The sequence below is a fragment of the Pseudopipra pipra genome, chromosome 11 (assembly GCF_036250125.1).
Source record: "Pseudopipra pipra isolate bDixPip1 chromosome 11, bDixPip1.hap1, whole genome shotgun sequence".
Lineage (NCBI taxonomy): Eukaryota > Metazoa > Chordata > Aves > Passeriformes > Pipridae > Pseudopipra > Pseudopipra pipra.
This window is the reverse complement of record NC_087559.1, coordinates 7,738,476-7,764,641: the sequence shown is the minus strand read 5'-3', so window position 1 is coordinate 7,764,641 and position 26,166 is coordinate 7,738,476. Positions and strand designations below refer to the sequence as shown.

The 26,166-nt window shown below is 41.8% G+C and overlaps 1 protein-coding gene across 14 annotated transcripts in view; it reads right to left on the bottom strand.

Annotated features, from left to right (window-relative positions):
• CADPS (calcium dependent secretion activator) overlaps positions 1 to 26,166 on the bottom strand; it is a 211,321-nt gene that overhangs the window by 40,485 nt on the left and 144,670 nt on the right. For 5 of the 14 annotated variants that reach the window (XM_064667325.1, XM_064667312.1, XM_064667317.1 and 2 more), the window contains 5 exons: positions 25,422 to 25,439; positions 16,275 to 16,381; positions 10,712 to 10,868; positions 9,583 to 9,724; positions 2,811 to 2,957 (listed from right to left, as the gene is read on the bottom strand). In XM_064667325.1, coding sequence (XP_064523395.1) covers positions 2,811 to 2,957; positions 9,583 to 9,724; positions 10,712 to 10,868; positions 16,275 to 16,381; positions 25,422 to 25,439 — 571 coding nt within the window. The remainder of the gene's footprint in view (positions 1 to 2,810; positions 2,958 to 9,582; positions 9,725 to 10,711; positions 10,869 to 16,274; positions 16,382 to 25,421; positions 25,440 to 26,166) is intronic. The other 9 variants (XM_064667315.1, XM_064667319.1, XM_064667316.1 and 6 more) reach the window with 3 other exon arrangements.

Sequence of the window (26,166 nt, the reverse complement as noted above, 5' to 3'; positions counted from 1 at the left end):
TATTAAGAATTAAGGCCAGAAATTGTGGGAGAAAATCCTTGATCAATAATAACTGTCATACTAGGCTGTATGCAGTTATTAAGATTTAGGGTTTCATGCAATTCTCCTCCCTCCGAATTATATCTTGAGTTTGCCTTGTCCCCCCACTGAGGCCCTGCTTCCAGGTAAGGGACAGTGCTAACAAGTGGTGAGCGAGGACACACTTTATCTCTTGAACAGCTGAAAAAAAACTGGGGTAAGTAAATTGAGCTAAGGGCACTAGGCAGCTCATATCCAGGAGTTTTGGCAGGATTGACTGCTGCACCCTTTTCTTGCAAATACAGTTACAGGACAATGAATTTCCATTCTTTTAAAATTTATTTTGCAACAACTTTGGTCAGCCACAAAACTCTTAATTTCTCTTCCAAGTACATATTCTTGTACCCATAGTCCTGCCCAGATGGAAGTCTTTGGTCCTGCAGAGTGTGTAGATACACCAGCTCTTTTCACAGTATAATTATATCTCAAACCTCCACTTACAGAATAAAAATACAGAACTGGATTGCGCTCTGTTTGTGCAGAGAAATTTATGCATCCATAACCCTTTTCTCTCCCTCTCTCCTTCTCCCTCACTTTTTTTTTTTCTCTTCTCCAGAACAATTACCAAGGGAGCTTCAAGAGTTTCAACCCCCTCCTCGCATACCACTAATGCTAACACAGTAATTTATAAGATATTTAACACACCATGCATTACCACTTGTGCTGACATCATCTATAGAAACAGATGAGGGAGGGTGTTTCTATTGTGACAGATGCCAGCTGCATTGAGTTAATGCTAGAGGAGCTCGGAGCTAATGGAAACAGGGCTACTGCCAGGTGAGAACTGTAGTCCCAACATGCCAAAGGGGTCCTGTGGGGTCCTGGGCTTACAGTCAACGAGATAAAGAATCGTCTCGGTTGTAGGAGAAACGTATCTGACACTAAGCAACAGGTAACATGTCCTTGATGGAGGGGGAGGGTGAGTAAAAGGAAACCAGGGAGATGAAAAGATAAAGAATCAGGCATTTCCTTTAGCCAGGGGACAGGTTTGTACAACAGTCTTACATGTTCATCTACCACCAGCTTTCAGTTGTGCCTGGTTCAAACCTGTGCTTAGGTGTAAATCAGCTTTAACAGTCTAAACCCAGTTTTCGAACTGCATAAATTTACATTTTAAGTGATTTAATGTGTACAAATATAGTAATTGGTATTTACTACGACAGCAATATTCTGACATCCATTTGGTTTCAAAATTTTAAAAGTATTATTCTCAGTCTTTTTCTCACTTTTGATTAGGGCTCCATCCAAGTAAACAATATAGTATATTAATTTCCAAAATGCACTGTTCTTATTTTGCTTGTAAGCACCACAATTACTCTAATCACGCAGGCAGCTTGCAGTATACCATTGATTCTCAAGCGTTTTCAGAGGAATTATCCAATTTTCTGTCATTACATGATTCTTATCTTTTCAAGGGCAATACCACAAAGCATGCACAGAGAAAGATTAAAACTTTCATGTACTCTTTACAGACAACTGCCTAAGCTAGCCTTTAATATAGCTATCTTAGCATGAATATGAGTTGTATGGCTTTGAAACGTAAACAACCATGCTAATGTTTTAAAAGCTTTAAAAATGTATTAAAAAAAATTCTCACATCAGCGTTTGGTTTACTTTGATTTGTTACCGGTGCTCTGCAATCCCGCCTGCGCCAGGTTAATGACAGAAATGTTCTGGTGGACTCCAGGTGTAGATGTAATTGCAGGTGCTTCAGTAACACTGAAGGGGGGAGTTTTGGGGGGTTCTTCAGTTTTACCTCTTAAGTGAGAGGGTAGAGAAAAAGCACCACAGTGCTGGCTGAGTACACCCTATGCCAACCCTAAACAACGCTCTAGGAATTTAGGAGGAGGATTGACAAGACGTGTGTCCATGTTGGGATGTTCATCTCAAATGACAAGATTTGGGTTGAGCCCACTGTGTACCACCCTCCACACTGCTCAGTGATGGGACTTTTAAGGGAAATCTCCTATAAGAAGAGAACTTGCCTAATCTGTGCTGAGGATTTGTGGTATGTTCCCTCTGAGCTCCGCACACGCACCCTGGGATACTTGGACAGGGAGGTGGGAGCACAGAACAAAAGGCTCCTACAGACTGACTGCTTTGGCACTGTGCCTGATTTTCTAAGCCATGATCTGAAGCTCACATTGAAATATCTTTCTTTAGTTGGTCATGGCATTATTTAGGCAGCAATGATGGCTATGGAGCTTTAATTACTCTCTGGGGCCTCCCCCAACATGAATAAAAACTGTTGCAGGGTACTGCTCTTTCTTAGATTGCTTCATCAAAATCAAGACAAAAATAATCTGGGAAATGCAGAGCTTGCATTAAACAAAATTCACTTTTAGATCTACATCTGGTCCACAGAAATTGGTTGACTGGCACTGAAATTGGTTCATCTCTTTTGGACAAAACTCTTTGCTGAGACACATAATGTCACATTGTAAGTTCGGTGGTTTGTATGTTGTTCAAACCATGGCCCATTGTTGACAGCTATTTTGTACAGCAAGATACTTGCTCAAACTCTCAGTGGGAGTTGAGACAAATTTTCAAGATTTATACAAAAAAACCCTCAAAATACACATGCCAGAAATTCACTAGTGTCTCATTCAGAAAACGTCTAATTAACTGTATCACTCTTTAAAGTTTTATGTAATGCACAGAAACAAACAATACATATCCATGCCAAGATTACTTTAAATTTAAATGAGATCTAATTTGAACTGAATACACACTCAGAATCATAAATAGCAGCCATCCATGACGGTGCAGAAAAGCTAGGCATTTGTGGGATGCCTAGTGGGATGTTAACTGGTAGATTTGGTACTTTAGGGAGATTCACATTTGGTAGATTCACATTGGGCAGATTACTTGTTAAACTCCTGTGGAAGAAACAGACAGAAAGAAAAAATACCATAACAGTGACAATGCCGATGTAGCAGAAGCACATGACACTCAGAAACAAATCTGCAAAGTTCACAGCACAAGGACAGTTAAAAAACTAAAGCAAAACATTTCAGAAAGAAGCATGAGTATGGAAGCTTAAGTGTACTAGGTTTGCCGTCTGCAATAAAAATCAAGTTCCTAAAAAAACCCCCAAAACAAACCAGAATGGAAAGAAGAATCACAAAGTAGCAAATTAAAAAAGTACTCAAACATCCATGAAAATAACTCCACCTTCAAGTCCTGATACAATTTCAAAGTGCTGAGAGCAGACTTTCTTCCAAAAAATCTCTCTTGTAAGTAAAAGTTTCAGTTCTTACACACTTAGGTTGGATGAAAGAGCTAAACTAAGAGATCTGCCAAAGAATTAGGAATTGAAATAATGAATAGATCTTGCCACTGAATTCAGAGGAGTCAGGCTTTCTCTGCAAAACCTCTCTTTGTCTTAGGCCCTATAAATAACAAAGAAGGGCTAATCTGGAGTGATGAAACAGTGAACTACAAGGTTCTTCCTCAGTGAAGACTGTGCCCTGATCCTCCCTTGCATTCCTGGGTGTGAAAAAAATGGGTCCTGCAGGTTGCCCAGCCCTCATATGTGCACTGTGAATAAACTGCACTTCATAAATAAATCCAGAACTGGTATGTGACTGTTTCTTGGCTGGAAATGGGCCATGAGGTGATTAAGACATTCAAAGGTTAATTTATGAAGCATGTGTACTTGGGCATCATGACTTCAATCAGTATTTTCAGATGTGCAACTGTTATGCAAAAGTGGGTAAGTGTCTTGATTTAATGTAACATTCTCCCCTATGACAACCTGTGTGTAACAGCACCTCATGCCCAAAGTCTGGAGTCCACCCTGACATATTTCAGTTTTCTAGGTCTCTAAATGTTATAATTGGTCTAAATCTGTTTTAATGGGTATCTTATCACAGCTCATGTTTTACGTGCAAAATAAAAACATAATGGTATTTGGGAATCAGCAAAAGATAGAACTGAATACCCAACTCCCATGTCTCCTGGCTCACAGAAGAAGGGCCAGTTTCCAAGGAATGTCTTGTTTCTGCCTTCACCCAGTAATGCTGTATGGCCCAGTGGTACACAACCCATAGGTGGTTTTACAGTCCCATAAGAGGAACAAAACCAGATATTTTGACACTGTTTTCACTGGATCGTTACTTGGGCTCAGTGAAAATGGAATCAGGACTTCAGGATTTCAGCTTCACTCTGCACTGCTGAAGCTACTGAAAGCTTTTCTATTGATGTACACTGCTTCAGCATCCAAACTTCCCTGGTCTCAGTCACTGCATCAGGACATGCCACCTCTGGAGGCCTCTCCCATTCCCCTGGATTAAATTAGTTACTGTACAGGCAGCATAATATGGACTGTTAGGAAACTATCAAATTATACACTTTGTCTTTCAAGGCATATTCAAATCTTAGCAATCTTCCTGAGCCACATTTTGAACTTCATTTCTTACTGCAAGTTTTATGGATCAAACCCCAAAGTAATGGAAACTGAGCTGGCTGCACTGAATAAATGTTTCCTAATGCAACAGACGATGTGAACCACACCTCTGCAAGAGCTCAGCCTGTCATTGGTGGCAAATACTAGGGAATACACTTCATTCTTATTCTCCCTTTGTGAATAAAATCCCTCGTTGGGGAGAAAAATCACAAATCAAAGTATTCTTCTAGTGAAAAAAACACAACTATGTTCTTATTTTTTTTTTCTTATATATTTCTTAGAAGATTTGTTTTCCTGCTATCTTGTTTGTCGTCTTTGTCAGGCAATAAGCAGACAGGAGAATTCACTACCATCACAAAGATGCCCATTGTTTCCATTCATACTATATCTGCTGATAAGATGATATGACTATTGAATGAGACACAGACTCCACAGTGATTGAGAGAGTGTTAAATCTTCAGAACTGGCAGTGCATGTGGTTAGATACTGATACGGAATGAATAAAGAAATAGCAAGAGGTGGACAACATATAAATGTATAAGGAAAAGCAACTTAAATAACTTAGCCAGATGGTAAATACATAAATCAGAGGACCTTTGGTTTTAATATTAAAATTCAAGAAGTGACAGTGTTATATTAATAAAAACACTGTATTAATAAAATATGACTTCTAGAGTAAACAGTATACTATATTCACACGGAAACATATTTCTTTTATACAACACATTATTTTGCTGATGCAAGAATATGTTGCAAGAATAAGTTAGTACTCTTAAAACAAAACAAAACAGCAAAATAATGGAGTATATTATGTTAACATACAGTTACTAATTTAAAAAATATTCTCCTGAATTGACATGCACAGTTTTGCAGGTTCAACCGATCTAATTATCTGACTAACAGTTGCAGTGAGACCTGTAAAAAATGATTAATATTACCAACAAATGTTCCATAAAGCCTGCAGTTGCTCAGACCATAAAACTACAGGTCCAAGATGAGAAACCGTTTCTAGAAGCCAGCCATGCCTATTTAATATAGATGGCTAAATATAACCTCAGCCATCAGGCAGGGAATGTGGGCATTTGCATCAACAAGATGAGGGCTGTCTGATTTAAGACGGCTCAGCTTCAGGACTGGATCCTGATATGTTTGATAAAAGACGCACGCTCTGGAGCTGTACCGCTTGTTTTCTTGGCTTCTTCTGCTTCAGCCCCGTTTGTGTCTGTTAGCTGTGAAAATGGCTTTCACCTGTACTGTCTGCTGGGAAATTCTCAGTGCAAACAGACTGGCAACGTCCCCCTGGACAACATCCCAACGCTCACACGGTACTGCAGCACCGATCACACAGAACACGTCCAAAGGCACCGGGGCTGCTCCTGTAGAGCTGCCCTAGTAACGAAAGGAGGGCAGAAAAAATCACAGTATTTTTACTGAGCTGTCTCCTGGGTTCAGAATAGAGCTAAATGAGACTCTTGGCCATACTTAAATGCTCAGTTCCTACGGGATGCCTGAAATGATTTAGTGAGGGAAGATGCAAACGCCTGTCTCTTCCATCCCTATAAACACTTAAAACCTCACTGCTGAGGCTGAGCAAATGCTCAAGAGCAAATCTTTTCACAAAAGCCTTGATGTGAAGCAAAGAGCTTGATAGTGAAGTAGGCAGTCAAATCTGTGCTCTTCCTGTGACTGACACCCAGAATAGTAACAAAAATACTCACTTTCACTACAACGGTGCTTCTTTTAAGGGGAAACATTTTCCACTGTCATTTTGTAGTTGTACAACCTTATAAAGTGATTAATATAATCCTGTTGTTCGAATTCTGACATTTATATTAATGATACATTTATAAGTGGTTTGCAAAGGGTTAGTGAGCAATTAAAAGATGCTAAAGCCAGGACTACAGTGCGTTAGAGACAGCCCTGGGTCAATGAGTAACATCTTAGTCAAGCCATTGAAACTGGTTGTCATTGCACCAGCTTTAGCATTTGCTCAAAAAGATCTTTCAACACAGACACACACACAGAGACACACACACACACATACGTGTCTGTTGGCTGCGATATAAATCAGTGTTCTCTTAGAAGCTAGAATGAAAAAAAAAAACCCATTGCAAACCCTACTTTTCCAAGACCTCTCAACTCACCAGAGAACAGACCTACTCTGTATCCTGCAAACTTGGATGACTGTGCGAAGGACAAGTGTTCCACATTTCTCTCCATGGATTCATACGAGCACACCAGCTGCTCTAGCTATAGGGCACGGACCCCCTGCAAACTCAGCAGCTCTGCAGAGGCAGATTACATAGCCCTCATAGGCACATTACATCCATGCTTTTTTCCCCCCACTTTTTCAATACTTAACAGTATCTCTCTCGCTGTTAGTGATTTCTGTACCTAACTCCTCAGAGCATAAGGTGCAGAATATTCGGCAATGAAAATAGAAGAAATACATGCTTGCAAACTGCCATCTGGTCAGGTTATGGAGGGCTACATATTTCAGCCTTGATTGCAAGCATGAGCATAGAGAAACCCTTTCAAAAGACTCTGTGCTGTGGAATTTCTTGGTTAACAGGAGATAATGAGATTTCCTTCTCACAATGCACTGTAGAGATCCTAAGCAGGACAAGAAGCTTGGTGGAACAGACAGCCATGATGGTTTGCCTTTGTTGGCCAACCTGAAGGTCTTTCTTCAAAGCAGAGGAAAGCTCTGGGAGAACACACTACAGTGTTCCCGATTTCCAAAAAGCTTTTCTGAAGAGGTGGCAATAGAAGGTCACAATTTGGATGGGAATTGGCTGGTCCAAAGTATTTGACAATCTATGGCCAAAAATTCAATTGTGCTGCAGTACGGACATGTGGAAGGAGAAGAAGACAGTAGATACAGGAGGGCAAATCAAACAAACTAAGTCTCTAACCTGAGTTTCTCTGCAAGTTCCCTGTCGATCAGACAAAGAGGAGCAGGTGGTCTGCCCAGGAGGCAAAAGATGAAGATGCCTTAACATTTAGTTCTGAACAGAACATCAAAAGTGTCATAAGATCCTAGGAATGACACTCCTCTTTTCTTTTGCACTGTATGTGCCACCCTCTGGCACTCACTGGTGCCTTCCTTCACCGGGTCACATCACATTGAGCCAGCATTTGCAACTCGCACTTTTGTGTGCGAGACACAAGAACAAAATATGAACTAGTGAAAAAAAAAAACATAGTGCATCTTTTCACCAGATGGACAGAAGCTTCTTGTGGAAAGCACCCACTTTCCTGATGGAAGAAATCTTTTAAATACCCAAGCCTGTAAGAGAAAGAGTCAATCCTGGGCTTTTGCTTGGAAATGCAATGTTCAAAGTACTCTAACTGGAACTCCAGAAGGAAAGAACCATCACAAGAGAACTAAGAAAAGATCTTTTATAACTATCAAAGATAACTTTGAAATGAGAGGTGATGGCATACCCAGGGACAAAGCATTTTCACAGGCAAGCATCACATCGAAGTACATATGGGCATCTATAGGTAAGCCCCTAAAGTAATTAAACACCAAAATGATGACAGCTTCTGATAAAAGAAAAAAGCAAAATTAATTGTTTATTGAGTGCTTGACCCAGGTGGACAAGCACACAGGATTAACTGCCTCTGTTTCATAACAGACAAGGAAATACAAACACATTCATTACTAAAGCAGAGCTCTCAAACTGAAGTTAATGCTAACTTCGGAGTGCAATTCTGCTTGAAGGAGTGGCTGTAAAAATGGCATTCTCCTACTCGAAAGATCTATTTCTTGTATGTTTTCTGGGTCACATCTGCTTATTTGAAACAAGATTTTTTAGGATTTTTAATCCTGTTAGCCTGCAGACCAAAGACAGCAAATGGAAAGTGAGAGAGGCTCCTGAATGCCAGCCACTTAACCCCACTCAAAACAGAGGGGATGATCAGGTGTCAAGAAAAAGTCTGGGATTTGGCAGGCAGAATCCTTACGGATGCTGAGGATGCACAAGAAAGAAAGGAAAAAACCTGGGTACTCAGACTCCAGGTTGCATATGGGAGGCTGGCTGCTGAACAAAATCTCTTTTCCTTGTAAACGGAACATATTTGGTGTGAAAAGCCCTGAAAGACCACACGTTCTTTTATACAGCAACCTCTGAGAGTGCAGTGCCACTTCACTTTGACTAGAGAATCACAAAAAAAGCAAGGAAAAGAGTCTCTCCAGAGGTCACTTGGTCCCAGTTCCTGGTTTGAGGCACTGCCAGACTCATGTTGCTTGCAAAGGGTCAATCTTTCTATTTTAATACCTTTATTAGAAGGAAAAGTCAGTTATTTTCCTTTGTAGGATCTGACTTGGCTTTATAGAACAAGCATGACAGGGTTCAGCAATGCTTCAAAACCTGTGAAATAACAACAGTAATCCAAAGCACATGTCACATTTTTATCATTCGCCAGCTCTTGAGTTCAATTTGGGTTTTTCTCAGGCTCCCAGTTTCTTGCTGGTGAACTCCTAGCTTTCCAAATGTAAGAAATGAGTCTGCTTGACTCACTTTGGTTTCTGCACGTCGAATTCTACAGGCAAGGCAGCTGGGACAGGCAAAGCTGCCCTGGACATGGGACAAGTGCAGCCACCAGCCATGGGGCTGATACGAGAGGCACACGCTGCACTATCCCCCCACGGGGTGGGTGGAAAAAATGAATATTGGGAAGAATAAGTACAGTAATGACTCACACAGGTTATAGGGCTGGACTGAACACAGTGAAGCGAGTTTTTTTTTGTTCTGAAAAGGAGCTACTCGAGTTCAAAAGCAGCACTGGAAAAGGCCTTTTAGAATGGGATCCAAAAAGCCATGCCAGCTAAGAAGGTTTTCCCATTTTCATGCTTCCCTGTCCAAAGGCACACAGTTCAAACTGAGGCAGCAACGCATTTCAAAAAACCAATAACATTTCCCTCATTAGCCTGAAAATGCTGAAGAGATCAGGCCTTCTATTTTTAGCATTACACTAGAAAATCTAAAGCGCTTTCTGCGTGTCCAGTCTAATGTTTGCTAATTCATTTCTGTATGAATCTCCATCCATTTGCACCCAAATTCCAATTGTATCAAAGGAGGTTTCCTTACTTTACTGGTTCCCATGACTCCCGCTCAAAGCCCCTGTGAATTGACTGTGCAATTGAGGACTCCATCAGATCGACATATCTAACAACAAGTGGAGCAAACAGGTCTTGGAGGTGTTTGTGGAATTTTCCATTGCACAAATTATCTAGAATAGATAAATAAAAGTATAGTAAGACACTACAGTTACTAAAACCTCTGTAACAAACCACAGCGTGGCACTTCATCACACAACAAATTCGTCAGCGAACAGGAAAACTTCAAGAACACAACAGGAGCTGGCATCAGGCACCAATGTTCACAACACAGACAGCAGGAATGACTTCGTACTCCAAACAAATAAACAGACAATGAATCTTCTTTTCCATTAATGTCAAGCTTACAAATACATTATTACTTCCTGTGAATAAAACAGGTGTAAGAAATACAGCATGGCAAACATTATGGCTTTAGCAGGTGGGAAGGTCATTTCTTTACTTGCTACCGTGATGCTGGAACTTGTTCTCTGAGGATCAGTCCCTGGATTTTTTCATGTTGTCTTAGAAAACTAACTGGGGCCCTGGTCTGGGACCTGGCTGAAGGCAATGCCAATTCTGCCACCAGCTCCCTGGGGAGCGGTTGGAGCACCTGGGCAAGCGCCAAATCCTCACACAGGTTTTTAAGGCATAGGCCCACGTGCTTTAGAGAAGAGTCTTATTTCACAAAGTACTCTTCTGAATTACTCCTGCTTCCATTTACTTTAATATTTTCCTCCCTTCAATAAAATGTTAAAGCAGGGACTGGTTTACTTCATGCTAAATAAATGCAGTACACATATATAAAACAATACAGACATTTAACAACAACAAGATAGAGTACCTAATTTCCTGCTTATCAGGCAGCCATTACCAAGAGACTTGAGAAGAAGCAAAATAAAAGTTCAGCTTCTCACCTTCGAGTGAGGCATTTCATTTAAGGGGTGTCTGTGTGTTTTTTTTTTCTAGTGGCAATGGAACAAAATCGAGCTGATGCTAAAAGAGTATGTACTGTAAATCTCTACTCATCTCAGTTCTCTCTGCAGTACGGAGAGGCTGAAAGTACTATCAGTAACCTGAGCCGCCCACTGAAAAGGAAATGATCAAAATACAATACATACAGTCACTACGGAGGGAATCGTTTATGAGCTGAAAGAGCGGAAAGCTGTCCCAGGTGTCTGGGGGTTGCACCTCTAACGCAGCATCCATATCCACTGCAAACAGTGACAGGAAGGTCTCCGCATGCTCAACCATTAGGTCTGACCACCAAGCAAAGGCCTTCAGAGTTGGTAGAAAAAGATAATAAAGAAGTGTGTTAGTTCTAAGGAAAGCACAGAGAAAGATGTTAGGCCACGTTATCTCCAAAAAAAAATTTTAAAGTGCATCCCATGGAAACTACCTTTATTGTAAAGAGAACAGTGCTTTGGAGTGCTAGCCTGCATGGGCCATGCTAATCCCAGAATTAGGCACTGCTATTCTAAGATAAAGGTTTCTTGCAGAGGATCTGTTCAGAGCTCCACTGTAAAGGCATGCAGCTATAACATGGCAAAGAAGGTTTCATCTGTTCAATTTACAATAAATGACTTCATTCATCTTTAATGATGCTAATTATCAGAAAAAAATCGACTAATTCTTATTCTAAAGTATAGGAATTTGGGAGTTTCTTCACTGTGCTTGTGGGTTTTCTGCTGTGTTTTTCAACAGTTTAAATTTTACTTGGATTTGCTACTGCCATTTGTCTTGAAAAACTACAAGCCTGAGACATTAAAATCTGTCCTAAATCACTCACACTCTCCTTTAAAGATATTTCAAACATGACCAGTAAAAGTTATTACAGCACTGTTCATTTTACATGGTTAGCTATACACGCCCATAGAAACACGCTACCACCTTCATGATGCTACTGATTAGGAACTCATTACAAAGCTCTACTATCAACATGCCAAGGTGAAAAAACAAAAATATCTACGGCAAGCCTATATTTTCACAGAGGCAGGAAAAAATTGTCTAAACTTGAAAACCAAAAAAATATCAGTGAAGTAACTCATTCTCATGCACATGGGTCCTTAAAATTGGCTGTGCGGGCTCTCTGAGGTGACATTCACATCATACATGGCTCAGATGTGAATGCTGCGGACGCATGCATGCGTGTTCAGAAGCCACTTCTGGCTGGGAACATGCAATATGAGAAGTGCTGTAGATAGGACCATGTGCTGTCATTTTGAAGTGACGGGAAATTACTCAGTGACTTGAAGGATCTAAGGAATAACTTTGTGGCACTCTGTGAGAAAAAGAAATTTCTAGCATAGGCACAAGAGTGGAGATGAAACGGAAGAGATTGGGAATCGAGGAATCAGTTTGAAGAGGAACTGCCAGCCAGGCAGGGGCATTTTTTGCAGATTTTAGCAGACATGAATAAGCAGAATGGGCTTTCACTCTCTCAGGGTTCAGTTTTGATTCGCTGATGAAGAACTGCACTGATGTGCAAAACACAACTCCAGCTGCTGGTTCACTTGGCCATGGGGAGGGGGCAGCACCCCCAAACCAGGTTACTGCCATGGACCCCTTTAATTTTTCCTGTTTTGTCCAGACTTCTCAGATGTAAAATAACCACAACAACCACCTAAATCCCAATCTAATCTTAGATTGGACCTGCCCAGTCATGGGGGTGATGATGTGGACGAGGTGGGCTGTACCATGAAGGCACAGCTTCAGTGCTTGTCCGTGCCCAGGGTGGCAACACCAGGAGGTGAGTGTCCCTGTGGTCATGGCATGGGGACAAGGCAGCTGCAGCAGACTCCTTTGTCTGCAAACTGTCCCCAGCCCCAGGCCCGTAGATGAAGCTGCTCAGCACTGTTGAGGGGGTGCTCAGCAGGCTCAGTGGCAGCAGTGGTGGTGGCCTTGGGCATCTGCAGAGTTGATGCAGTGAGTCCACAGGGCTAAGCACTGAGGGCGGTGCTCTTCAGCTCTTCTCCCGCATTTGGTGCTGGTGTCCAACCAAGCACAGGGCTGAATTCCTGCAAGTACCACATCAGGAGGCATCAAACCACTGTGAGATCACACAGGAAACAAAAACGTCATGACACAAGTCCGGTCCCGATGCCCGCTCCAACCTTCTCCCCAAAGCAGGTGGGAAAGGAGCTGTGCTTAGCAATGGGAGGGTCCTCTTAAGTTAGCAAAGCTTGGCTGTGGTTTTCAAGGAGGGTGCTGGGGCTGTTCTCGCTCTGATGTGGTTCCTCTGGCTGTGCCTCTGCCTGCCCAGAGCCTGCTGTGGTGTCACCCACCAGACACTGCCCACAGGTCTGTGGGCACTGAGCGATCGGTACGAAGGACCAACGGCAACTGGGATTTTGGGGGGAAGGAAAAAAGAGGAGGCCAAAGAATATCTTCTGTAACAAATACCAACATAAACACTACAGAGTCCTGCAATAAAAACCTGCTTCCACAAAAAGGGGGGGGGGAAGGTATTTTAAAAAAGAAATTACAAAGAAAAGCATGTGATCATTGGTGAAAAAAAAAATGCTCAAACCAGTAACAGTTTCTCCTTTTGCTGGAAAAGTCAAATTTCAGTTCTGTAAGTCTCTAACTTATGTCAGAATCCTCAACCTCCTCCCTAGTTTCAGTGAGCAGGACCTTCCTGCGGTGGGAGAGATAACGACATACTTAGAAAATCTCCTTCAAGATGGTAACATTTCATTTATTTACCATCTACTTACCTGTTTTGCTTAAATCACAATGTAAAGGAGGAAAAAAAAAGTGTGCTTTCTAGCCAAACACACCTATTATTGTATATTTTACACATGGATACACATGTATATATGTATGACCTCAAGGAGTTAAGATACATATATACATATACACATATGTATACATAGAGAGAGAAAACACAAGTTCAAAAATAGGTGAATGGCATTGTCTCTGGCATTTGTCATCAGTCATCTAGAGGAAGGGAAAAGGAGCTAGGAGACATCTGATGGGAGAGATGACACAATGACAGAGACCTCCCGCTCCCAGATTACAGACATAGGCACACGGGTTCTGCTGCATTTCTGCCTCTGCTGGGTTGTTTCCTTCTCATGAGTAAGGCAAACCCAACTGACTAGACACAGTACTCCTCTTGTAATGATTTTTGAACATTTTCCATGCTCAGAGTATTATTTTCTGCGTTCTCATTAAGGAATCTGCCTGGATGTCCACGTAGGGAAAATGGGGCATGTTTTAAGTGCAAAACTGCTGTTTTTCAGTAAAATAAGGCATTTCTTCAGTAAGCAGTGCAACTTAATTTTCTGCTAAATATCCAAAGTAGACCAAAGAGTTGCACCTAGTAGGTCAAACGTTCTCCACATGTCAAAAAAAAAGTCACCTGGAATTGTCTGGGAGAAAAAAAAAAAAGAAGTGCAATGCCTCAGCAATTCTCATTGCACTGTGACAGCATAACACGGCTACAACACATAATAAAAATCAGTGATAAACCACCCAGCCTCTTCTCTCTCTTCCTTGGGTGCAATTCAAAGTGTGCAGAGAGCTGGCCAACTGCCTGTGCACTGCTGAAATGCCACAGCCACCCTCAGGACAGGGATCCAATAACGCACCGACAGTGTGCCGGGCTCTGGAGAGAGATGGATTTCACCCTTCCAGGTCACTGTTCAGAACAAGGGACCGGGATATGCCTCCTATCCATGTTGGCATTAACCTTCTGTCTCTAATCAAAACCTTGTGACACAAAAGATGCTGGAGAACAGTTCTGAGCCTTCCTCCTGGTGATCTCGGCAGCGAGGCTGGCTGAGCACGACCGGTCCTGTAACCACTTCCTTCAGAACTCTACTCTTTTTAAAATAACCTGTGTTTTAAAAAACAGCTTCTTCCCAGCCGGTTGTACATCCAGCCTGTGCTGGTGAGGAGTGGAATAAAACAGTTTGTGCACAAGTGCAGTGCTCTTGAGCACCCCTTGCTTTTGTAAAAATGAGTTTTATTTCACTCTTCACCCCATATATTCTCTCTCTACATATAAATACTGTATATCCAGTACAAGGCACATACAGACAAAACCAGAAGAAGACCACTACCATTCTAGGCACTCGTGTAGTACTTAGTCCATCTCCACCACAGTGTACTAGAGGTCAGGTGAATGCAAACGACAGGTAACAACAGGCTGAGGAGCGAGTCCAGGCAGGTAGGGTTGTGTTGGGATGTAACTGCAGCGCTCGTAAAATATACCCACTGCTGCATGCATGGACTGGACTGCTATGCCACATTTACCCTCCTGTGTCAGGCTACCAGCCCTGCAAGCAGCCGACTCGAAGTTGCTGTTACATTCCTCGGTCAAAGTTACAGAAGCGAGGGCAACCCGGGTAAAATCCCAGTAGGAAACATGGCACTGAGAGGGCATGCACGGAATATGACAGGAGTGACTCGTTTCATTCAGTTTAGTCACATACCTCTTTCCCCTGCCAGGATCATCCAAGATTGAATGAACAGTAGAAAAACAGGGAGGAAATTTAAATATGCAGTCAGGCATTAGTTGGGTTTTGTGGATTGTTGTGTATTATCAATAAGTAAAATTATACTGCAAATTTAATACACACCGGAATGATTTCTAGGTGATTGTGAAATTATTTATCAAATGCTCTTAATGCAAAATATAGTGAGTATATATAGATATATATATATATATTGACGGGAAGGAAAAGAGAAAATAGTGAATGAGTGTTACAATAACTACAATCATAAACAATTAACCGTTCCCTCTGAATTTTAAAATTATTCCCTTCTCAATACGCATTCAAGAGCACCAGATTTACAGAGAACTCAGGGCTCAATCCTGCAAATACTTACATGGATATGCAACATCACCTGCTTGGGCAGAAATGTCCTGATGTGCTGAGAGCAGGACTACAGCCAGCCATGCCAGCTGCCTGTGAGATCAAGTGTTTCCAGGATCAAGCCTCACGATTTTCTGGTCTATATATGACTATGACATGGTTTCAGTGGTTTTAAAACATGAACTTTTCCTGTCAAAGTGCTTTGAAAAGTTAAGAGTGGCATTAGGCCTTAGATAACCCAAATAATGAGTAACTGAGCACACACAATTCATCCTAACCTCCATGACTAGTAATTGAAGTATTCCCAATAAGCCAAGACAGAAGAGGTCAACAGGAAACCAGGTGAGTTAATCATGTACTGTAGGGGCCCAGGGAAACCTGAATGCTCAGAAAGGGACAGAAAGGAGAATTGTCCTGTTTTGTTGTGGTTTTCCTTGCTTCCCTCCGGACAGCAGGAGCTGCTGCAGGGACTCTGCTTATGCTGGCTGGAGGCACACACACAGGTTATTATTTGGAAATACAACCTTTCTGGAAAGGGGACAGGCTTGCTCTTGTATGTAGTTGGTGGTGAATTATTTGACCAGATTCAGCTCCAGTGCTGTCGGAAAGGCTGCAGACTGACATTGAGGAGAGTACAACTTAATTAATTCCTCCTTTAGCCCTCCCTCCCCTCTGAAAACACATTCCTCCTGAACTGTACTTTGCCTTCATTGTACTCGAGCACCGTTACTTAAGAATACTTTTGGCTTTTAAAGAAGAGAACCCAGCACCATTTGGGAAGACATCACCCAAATATACAAGGCTCCCACCGGAGCTTGCTGAAGACCTGGGGGACACGACCTCGCCGGGCGCCGCTGCTCACCTCTGCGTGGTGCTCTTCATTTTGCTGTAGGACTTCAATTACCAACTCTGCCAGACGTATTGTATCTTCTAACTTTTTAGCTGGTGTGACTAACCGGCCTACATTCTCTGTAGTACAAGAACTCAAGTTAAAAGGGAAGCAGGGTGAAAAGCTAGACGAACAGTAAGTTATTTTAGAGGTTAAAAAAAATAAAATCCCATAATATTCTACAGCTTTAAAGATCTTTTCATGCATATGTTAAATGCTTATATAATTAGTACTGAGCAAACCAGAAAGCCACATTCGTTATTATACTATGAAAATACAGTGCTCCAGCTCCAAATTTCACAATACTGTCAGAGTTGTTTTGCTTTATGGTGGCACTTTATTAGCTCAAATAAGAACATCACATTCTCCAAAGACAGCATCTGGCCACTAATATATGAAAAACACGTATCCTTCGACGTAGATGATGCTATTATAGGAATCGTGTCTGTATTATTTTAAAATTCTTTTAAGAAGATCAATTCAAACAAATCTGTCTGTACTTGTAATAAATTGTCTCTCAAGCAATTTAAATGTCACCTGCTACTGAAAGCAAAACTTGCAGGTCTGCCCTGCTCCAGGATTTAACTCCACAAGGGTCAGGAGTTACGCATGCTGGAGGGAGTGGAAAGTGGTAAATCCCATGTTCATAGGTAAGATTTATATGGGAAAAGGGATGCAACTTTACAACAAAAACCCCGGAAAACAAACCAAAGAGTTTAAATCCTGGAGCTTGGTGTTTAGCTATGCTGAGTTATTTTGCAGCGTTTTCTGAAAACTCTAAAAAATAATTAAACTATATTCTTCCAGGTGATTTATATTATTAATAACACATTAAAAATCTGAGGTGCTAACAATATGGAACACTTAAGAGTATTTCACTAGAAATAATGTAGACAAAAAGAAAATAATCACATTTTCCTTAAACAACAGCTTCTGCAGAGCTGGCTGAGTGCAGCCAAGAAGGTTTCTGTGAGCTGATCCTGCAGCTCACTGCCCTGGGGTGTGGAAAGTCTCCTTGGGATGGTTGCCTGGAGGAGAATTGGAGTGGGAGACCTGCTCCCTGGGGATCCAGGTCACCACACAGACCATAGGCATGTGTCTCCAGTTAACAACCAGGTCCCAGTGCTGGCTCTCTAATGCAGTGAGGGCAAAGAGAAGCCTTGCACTACACAGCCAGTTCACACCTCTGCACCAACATGAATTTTGGCCTCTCCATGATATCAAACCCACAGAACTCATAAATGAGTGAAGCACCAAAACCCCAAATGACCAATTCAATCTGTAATGAGCAGTGTAGAGCAGACTGCATGACCCCGGCACAGCAAACTGCTAGCACTGCAGGTACTGAAGTGCCACTACTGGGAATCACCCAGCTAAGCTGGAAGCCTGGGTCCTGCCAACAGGCCAGGTGCTGGCTAGGCATCTCTCTCCAGCCTTCCACACATGCTGTATTTTTGCTAGTTCACCATGCAAATGAACTCTACACTTTTGCTGGTGTATGTCACAGATAGGGGCCCTGGGAGTTTCTTATCCAGTTTTCCTTTTGTTTCTTGTATCACTGGAAAAAAAAAATCCAGGCTCCCCTTAATATTATGTATTGGGCAAATACTGAAATTGCAGAGCTCCTGATTAACTCCTTAGTCTTTGTCCTATTCAATCCAGCACTTCACCAGCTACAAGTAGAAACTGCTTTCTTTTGCAAAAGGAGCTCAAAGACAGGTTCCTTAGTAAGATCTGATTGTTTCTGCACCTCTGAAGCCAAGGGGAAGGTTTTCCATTGATCAGAGCAGCATCAGACCCATTCTCATTTGCAACACTGATCTGCTCTCAAATATAACTAAAAGACAAAAGTGTTAATAAGAACAACTGCTCAGAGATGCTGTCTTTAAAGAAAATATTGATGCTTATACAACTTTGGCAGCCAGCAGATGTCAATCTTAATTTTTTTCCTTCTTATTTTAAATATTTCCCTGGTTAAGTTACTATACATCAGAATATTCTGCTAAGATAGCTGGAGCACTGACAGTTACATGAAACGTATACGATATACTTATCAAACATTTCATCCAACATCATGTAAAGCTCATACATATTTATAGTTTTCATGCAAAATGTTATGCAACAACAATGTTATTTTGTGCTGACGTTGATATTTGAAAATGTTGCATATGTCAGACATTGCTAGACAAAAAAATGTGGACATTTTGAAATAAATGCTACCTCTAAATCTCTAAAACCTACCACATCGCGCTAGGTATTTTGTGTAAAGCTGCACATGAGAACTAGCTTTCTACTGCTACAGAAGCGGCTGCTAGACTAGAAAACCACTGAATAAAAGAAAGGAAGACTATTACAGTACTTGGCGGCTGTTTGGCCATGCCTTTGAGCATATGATCTATCATGTTAGTCTGCGTTTGAGGAGATGATGGTGGTGGCCCAGCCGGTGGCTTAGGCTTGGGCGGACGGGCTGTTGTGCATGACGGAGAGAGACGCCAAAAGTAAAGAGACAAATGACTTCATAAACAGTGACAAAAAGATGGAAACTTCGAAAGGAACATAAGCAGAAATGATCAAATACAAATGGAATAAGCTGCTGGGTTTTTTGCTCATTGGTATTTGAAGTATTGCACGGTAATGACACCATTTAACAACACGTACTCTAGAAATCGGCAGATTCGAACATCCTGCGGTACCGTGCAATCAGAAAGCTAAAAATTCAATGCAAGTATGAAACTGCACTTCGTGCAGTCCCATGAGGAAACTGAAATGGGTTAATTCAGTTAAAACTCTGGAATTCAGAAAAGGTGAACTAAAAAAGATGACTTGAAGTCAGCGCCCCAATGCTTAGGTACATTTAGCAATAGAATAATGAGCCACAGGAATTAATTGCTTTGCAAATATCAATTACACATTTTAGATTTAAACGTCACTGTTGGTTAAAGGGAGCTATAAAATATTCTTGTGCAATTTAAACATGTAAAAAAATCTGTCACTTAAAAATGTGTGGTTCCTGATCGTTTCCAGCTCATTTAATTATTTTCAACTTGGAATTCTAGTGGCTTTTATATTCTGGGTTGAATCATATATAAAAACTTGCCAGCTCTATCAAATATGTTACTTGCTATTCCAAATGTTAGAATACTGCAATCAGGACTTGACCCATCTGTCATATAGTTTACAATATCAGCATAGGAAAAATTCAAAGAAAATAGCCTTTCCTTTTACATACACCCAGAGAATAAATTATATACTGTGAATATATTAACACAATAGTTTCTATTCCTTTTAATAACAGTTTTTAGCAGCATTGTGACTATTTTTAATCATGCCATTTGCAAGGAATCTGGCATATTTATCTGGACATTCTATTGCCAAAAGTCCTTGCCATTTCGCTTGCATTTTCCAGCAGGGGGAAAAAGAATCGGTTGGCTTGTGCAAAGGAGATTTCTGATTGCTTTTAATTCTCACAGAATTATAACACTTATCAAAGTATAATAAAGAATATTCGAGTAAACCATTAAGGAGCGTGAGTTAGGTTGGTGCCCCTCTCAGTACATGTGGATATACACACACACACATAAACACACATACAGTGCACACGTGTGCGCACACACACACATACATATTTTTAGCCTTTGAAGCTGTGTAATGATTAATTCAGACTCTCAGATTTAAGCTACTGGTTTCTGGCTTTTTTATTTTTCCTTGTTTTCTTGTAACAGGAAAAGCAAATCTATTCATCCATCTCTAGAGTAATCCTGATCTTTGTTCAATGTTTACCAAGAGTGGCTTTGTCCCCAGAACTAAACCTCTCAGCCTCAAGTGACAAAAATAACTGCTTTTTGGGCATTGGCCTAATGACTTTCACTCTAATTTAAAACATAAGCAAGAATTCAATTTGGCTACTCACTAATGACTCCTGAGCTTGACATGTAGATGTAGAAAGAATATTTTACTGCCCTTCGCTATGGAGAGCAGTTTGTGCCAAGGTCCCTGGATGGGAAGGGACGGTGGTGGGGAGAGGGGATTGCACATCTCCTCCCATCTGCATGTGACAATAGTGGGCTGGGAAACCCTCACCACCCAGGGGAGTCCGTTGGGTGCCAAAGTTGGGGGTGTCAAAGAGAGCTCCTCTTAATACTGCCCCCATCCCAGAATTGCAACTCATTGCGCACCTCAGCATTGCAACCCTCAAGCATCCTTAAATGTGAGTCCAGCCCCTGCACCCCCAACAGCTACCCATCAAAAAGTAGGTCTCAGACTTCATGGACATGCAGACTCCAGAGTGTTGAATGGGCCTGACTAGTGCAAGTGTTTTCTGTCCTAGGGAAAAGTCATTAACAGAGAAGGAGGAGGAGGAAAAAGCAAGAGATGCAGCAGCATCTTCACGAGTCGCTAGTGCAGAGCGTACAGAACAGCTTGGAGGAGGCTCCCGCTGTGCAGTTGTCAGCACAGTGCCCCGGGGTGGCTCTCACTTCTGTGAGACCCCCCCAAGCACCTTCCCCTGCTCCTGGCATCCCCCTGCCACCACCCGCTCTTGGAAACAAGCTTCCACAAGGCATTGCAGCAGGATAAGCAACAAACTCTTGATATAATTCTGATCTGGCCCAATCTGCACAAATATTCAGCTCTTTTGTTTAATTCCAATTTTTCAGACCCAAATTCAAGGCTCTTGCACTACGGCTGCAAAACCACCTGGAGCGAAAGGAGAAAAGTTCTCTCTGTTCCTGGGGGCACTGAACACCCTGTGAGTCCCAACCCATGCTTTTCTTTGTTGTCTCTTTATGGCAAGAAAATTTTAAAGATTAAGGTCTGGCTAAGGAAAAAGATTAATTTCCTCTGTGAATTTAGACAGAAATGGGGCTGTGACTGCCATGCCCTATGAGGCACTGGAGTTTATGTGCTTCTCTGGGTCCAGGTCCTCGAGATGGCACGTGAGGTCCCTTTGAGGGACTCCACCTTTCAGGGGTGGCTCAGCTCCCGCTCGGAGAGAGGGAGACATGTAAGGTTGGATGGGTTTTATGGCACTTGCTAGTGAAGAGCTGCAGTGTGTGTGGCAGGTTTTGTTTCACTTTGGCTTTTCTTTTTTCCCTGTCCTTTTCCTCTCTAATCCCTCACCACAGCCAGTTTAGTATCAGAAATGCTCTTGTATTTGCTCCTAATGTGTGTCAGATGGGTAGGATTTAAACGCCTTCATCACTGAAATCAGAGGCAGCAGCAGCTTCTTCCTTACCAACAACCTGACAAAGTGCTTTCCTGGACAAATTTCTCCAAAGGTTTTTATGCTTCTCTGTGATACTGGCGAATAAAATACTTGCAGAAGCTCAAATTACTTGGCAAATTCTGGGTTTGTGCTTGCAATAAGCTTCAGCCTGCAATGAGTATAACAGGTACATTGTTAAATCTGTGCTACTTTGGGTGTGTTATTGCACACAATTCATTGTGTGTGAATTTACAGACTGAAAGATTTTCAAACTACATGTTTCTCACTCAGCACCATGACTTCTGCTACATGGGTTACATCAACAACAGTAAGAATCACACTTGCAATAGAAGAGTATTATTGACTTTTTGTATTTTTTATAATTTGTATTTTTGTAGCCACTGATTTAAGGATTTCCTTGGAATAATTAAAACTATATGACCCTTGTTAACGGCCTTAGTATCTGTTATGTATGCATTCATTTGCAAGCCAATCATCAAAATGATACAAAAAGCTGCTGTTATCAAGACAATTGTAAAGAATAATGGACTTAGCCATAATGGACAAGGCAAAACAGCCTTTCATTACATTCATAAAATGAATTTGCATATATCTGAAAGGGATTTTAGCAACAATATTCTTTCTTTCAAAATTAGATGTGTTATCTTAAAGGCAAGAAAAAAAATCATGAAAAAAATGTTTTTTTTTCAACTCAGCAAGAGACTCCAGTTCACCTCAAAACCTCAACATACTGCAAAGTGAACTGATCTCCTGATTTTCTGATCATTACTGAATCTAGTGAAGAATTTGAGCCTATCTGAATTGTGTGTCATGCCCCAGGCAGCAAGTTCCTCCACAGCTGGTGAAAGACTTGTAGAAACATAATGTCAGAATGTAGATGTTCGGATTTCTGAACCTCTTGTAATAACTTTGTACTGCTCTAAACACTGCCTTTGAAAGGGTAAGAGGAAATCTCAGAAGCTACATAACTATTCTTCATTAAACACAACTGAATGCCACTTCAAGGAATGAAACAAATAAAGCAGCATTTCGGCAGCACATGGATACAGGTTGTCATGTCTGAGTGAAAGTGTAGGATTTATTAATGACTTCAGCCTATACCCTCACATAAAAAGATGGATGTTTTCATACCTTTTGCATCTGTATTTATGTGAGGAATATAATTTTATGTTCTTTTTAAGCTTTGGGGTTTACCACAAATGCTGGAGGGATTGCCCAGCAGGGGCCGGGCTGACAAATCATACAGGACCTCTCCTTGTCTCGGACCTGATTAATCGTCAGGCAGCTCAGCTCCTCAGCTGAGAGTTACGAATATGAGCACAGAGCTTCCCAGGCTGGGATCCAGAAATAGGGAAGGCGAGTGACGTAAAGTGAGCATGGGACTGTGACAAGGGCCAGTACGAGCGCCTTGAAAAATACCACCGCTTCTTAACAACCTGCTGTATCGCTCTAGTCTAAAACCAACCTCTCCTGCTCCTGCTTCCTCGGCGGAGGACGCCTTCCACGCCTGCTGGAGCGACTGTACGTGCAAGATGCTCCATGGCTGGTGCCAGCTGGGGCTGATGCAGCCCAAGACTGTGCTCAGTCCCTCTCCTGGGGGTGCGCCCGGGTCCCCAGCCTGGCGCAGGCACCTGGGAGATGCCTGCTTCTGCACGGCCACTGCAGCTGCCCCTCGCTGCTCCGTGGGCAGCACTGCCCCCCACACTGACTGGGTTTCAGCCTCACACCCACCCTGGCATCACCACCGGGAGTGTTTTCAGGGGAAGTCTGGCTTCCCCGTCAGTCTGTCCTGGGAGGACAGTGCTCACCAGTGTGGTGAGATGTGGTGCCTCGGGAGCCCTGCTTGCTTGCAAGGGGATGGAGTGGCTGCCAGAGAAGCAAAAACCTGACATGTCTGGATAGAGTAGATGATTTCCCTTGGTGACAGTGCAATAGGAGTTCAGTGGGTCCCTCTGCTTTCCAGGAGACATCCCACTGCTCTGCCACCCCGGCACTAAGCACCGAGGCGAGACCTATCTTTGTTTCTCATCTGTGTGCACCAACTCAGCACTACCACGAGAAGCCTCTCTTTACAGAGACCAAACCCAAATTGCAATATGAGAAATATTTGGTCTGAAAACTAAAAAAAAATAAACCAGTCTTACATCAAACCAATCAATTGTCAAGCTTACAACTATTGCCTTGGCTGGCACCATCTCTAGAGCTGCCTGTACCCAACTCCACCAGTGCAAGGTTGCACTCGTGTTCATGGGATCCTTTGGTGCCACAGCACTCCAACACAGTGCAGCACATTTCACAAACCCTGTGCACAAGGGATGGAGAAGTTATTCTCTTCCAAAGGAATTGTGGATTTCCGACTTATATAAATAGACAAACACTTATTAAAAGGTTACACTTATTAATCTGTTAGTAGTTTTGTCTAATCAATAATTATAGCAAGCAATTAATTTTAATTCTTTTAACATAGTTTTCTGTTTAATGTTCTATTTCAAAATTTTAAAGCATGGCAAGAGACTACACACTACTGAGGAGAAAGGACATCAAAGGGTGACATTTGTGTGTTTAGGAAGAAGTTGTTTTCAGTATCTTATTTTTATTCTTGCTTCTGGCAAAATAAATAAAAAGTCAGGCCAAACCCCAGTCACTTTTGACTCCACTTAAGCTGAGGAACTGGTTTCAAGTTGAGTCCTGCTGACCTTGCCTGAAAATTTTTCATGTAAGACAAAGGGAGATTTGTGGGCACAAAGCAGCAGAGTCACAACTCCTTGTGCCCTGTCACTCGCTCCAAGCACAGAGAAGAAGCAAGTTTATTTTTAAATGAAGTGGACTGTAGGAATATCCTTCTGAATTTCTAAACTGTAGGCATGCAATGGGCCATTGCAGCAAGAATGATGCTTAGTGCATTTACTGTGCTTAATGCACAACAGCCTGTGCTCACTTTAACTGCTGCAGTTAATGGTAATAATTGGGATTGTTCTATTTGCTCGTTGTTTATTTGCACCTTTTATAGCTGCGAGGAAAAATTATTTTCCATTTTCTAAATATTGATTTTTATTCACAATTAATTTTAATGTCATGCAATAGATTATGGGCCAAATTTGAGATGAGGAGGTCTGGGGAAGCCAGAACCTGGCCCAGCTTCTTCTACTGCTCTTCTGAAGCAATTTCCCTTTGCAAACAGAGCTGAAATCAACCTGATCCTTTTTTTTTTTTTTCCACAAAACAGAACAATCTACTCACAAAAATAATGAACAGTTCAGGTTTCAAGGACTTTGGAACTAGGACTCTGGGATACAACAGAAACGAGACCAGGGGCTGCAGAGCTCCACCATCCCTTCTGCAGAGACGGGCACTTGAGCTGAGCCTTCGCCTTGTTACATGTCACCACAGGTTATAAACGAGAGACAAACACAACTTCTGTCCCACTGGATTGTTTGTTACACACTAACAAAAAAATAGAAATAAAGAAAAACCCAGTCCTCTCATAAGGGCATAAAACAGAAGGTATGGAAACCAAAAATGAACGTTAGTTTAGTTATAAATGTGTTTGTTAGGTGTGGAAAATTAATGGCCAAATCACCAACATTTTTTCACCCAAAATGAGCTGCAGTTCTTTTGGAAAACAAGAAACTTTCTCTTTACAAAGACTAGATTTTCCTCTACAACTGTCTCCTAAGAAGATACTACATCTCTATAGGGTACTTCTAATCTATGCTCTAGTCTATGGAAGGAGGAAAAGGAGATTATGTAGACAGCACAAATTAACTCCTTAAGTATCAATGCATCTCCATTTTCAGCCTGAAGGAGTACATATCTTAAGGAGCTATGAAAATAGAAAACAAAATAAATATAACTCAACAGTCCTAACAATTTATAATGCATATACAATTGTTCACCTGCATCCTTTTGATTCTCTATATGAAAGAGAGAAAGCAACAAGGAGAGAAAAGAGAGAAACAAGAACAGATATGCAGGATTAATGAGCAAGTGGACCGCACAGCCCCCCAGTTATGCGTGATATATGACATTTGAAAAGAAGAAAAGTCGCCCCGTCTCGCCCCCCACCCCCCAAGCGTGGGGTTACCAAAGGAAGCTCCTTTCACGGAGGTGAGAGAAAACGCTGCACAAATAGAAAACCAGAGAGGGCGAGCTCTGAGGACACAGAGGGGATCTCCGAGTGACAGCGGGGTCGGGATGTCCCCTCCAGAGCTCGGTGCAAAGGAGTAAGTAAAAAAATCGAGGAGGAGAGCAAGTAAAGTGCATCCTTCCGCTCGAGAGCTAACAGACAGGAGACATTAAGATCTGATGTACAGAGAAAGGACAGCCTTAAACGATCTTAAACACAGGATTGGGTGAAGATCTTATACGCAGGCAAAGGGATGGCTTTTTCCAAGTGTCCTTTATCTGACCTCTAGCTCACTTCTCCCCGATGTAGCTGCTACCTTTTGATTGTGTACCAGTGACAAGCACTTTACAAATTGGGGTTACACAGAAGCAAAGTAAAAATGCATTCAGGTCACGGACATAAAGAAGAACTGAAAAAACTTACAGACGGTCTGAGTTTGTCACAAACAGATGGGTTAATTGTCTAACCTGGTTTTGGCTGATAAAAAGTGACTGGACTTCTCACACTGGGTTTCA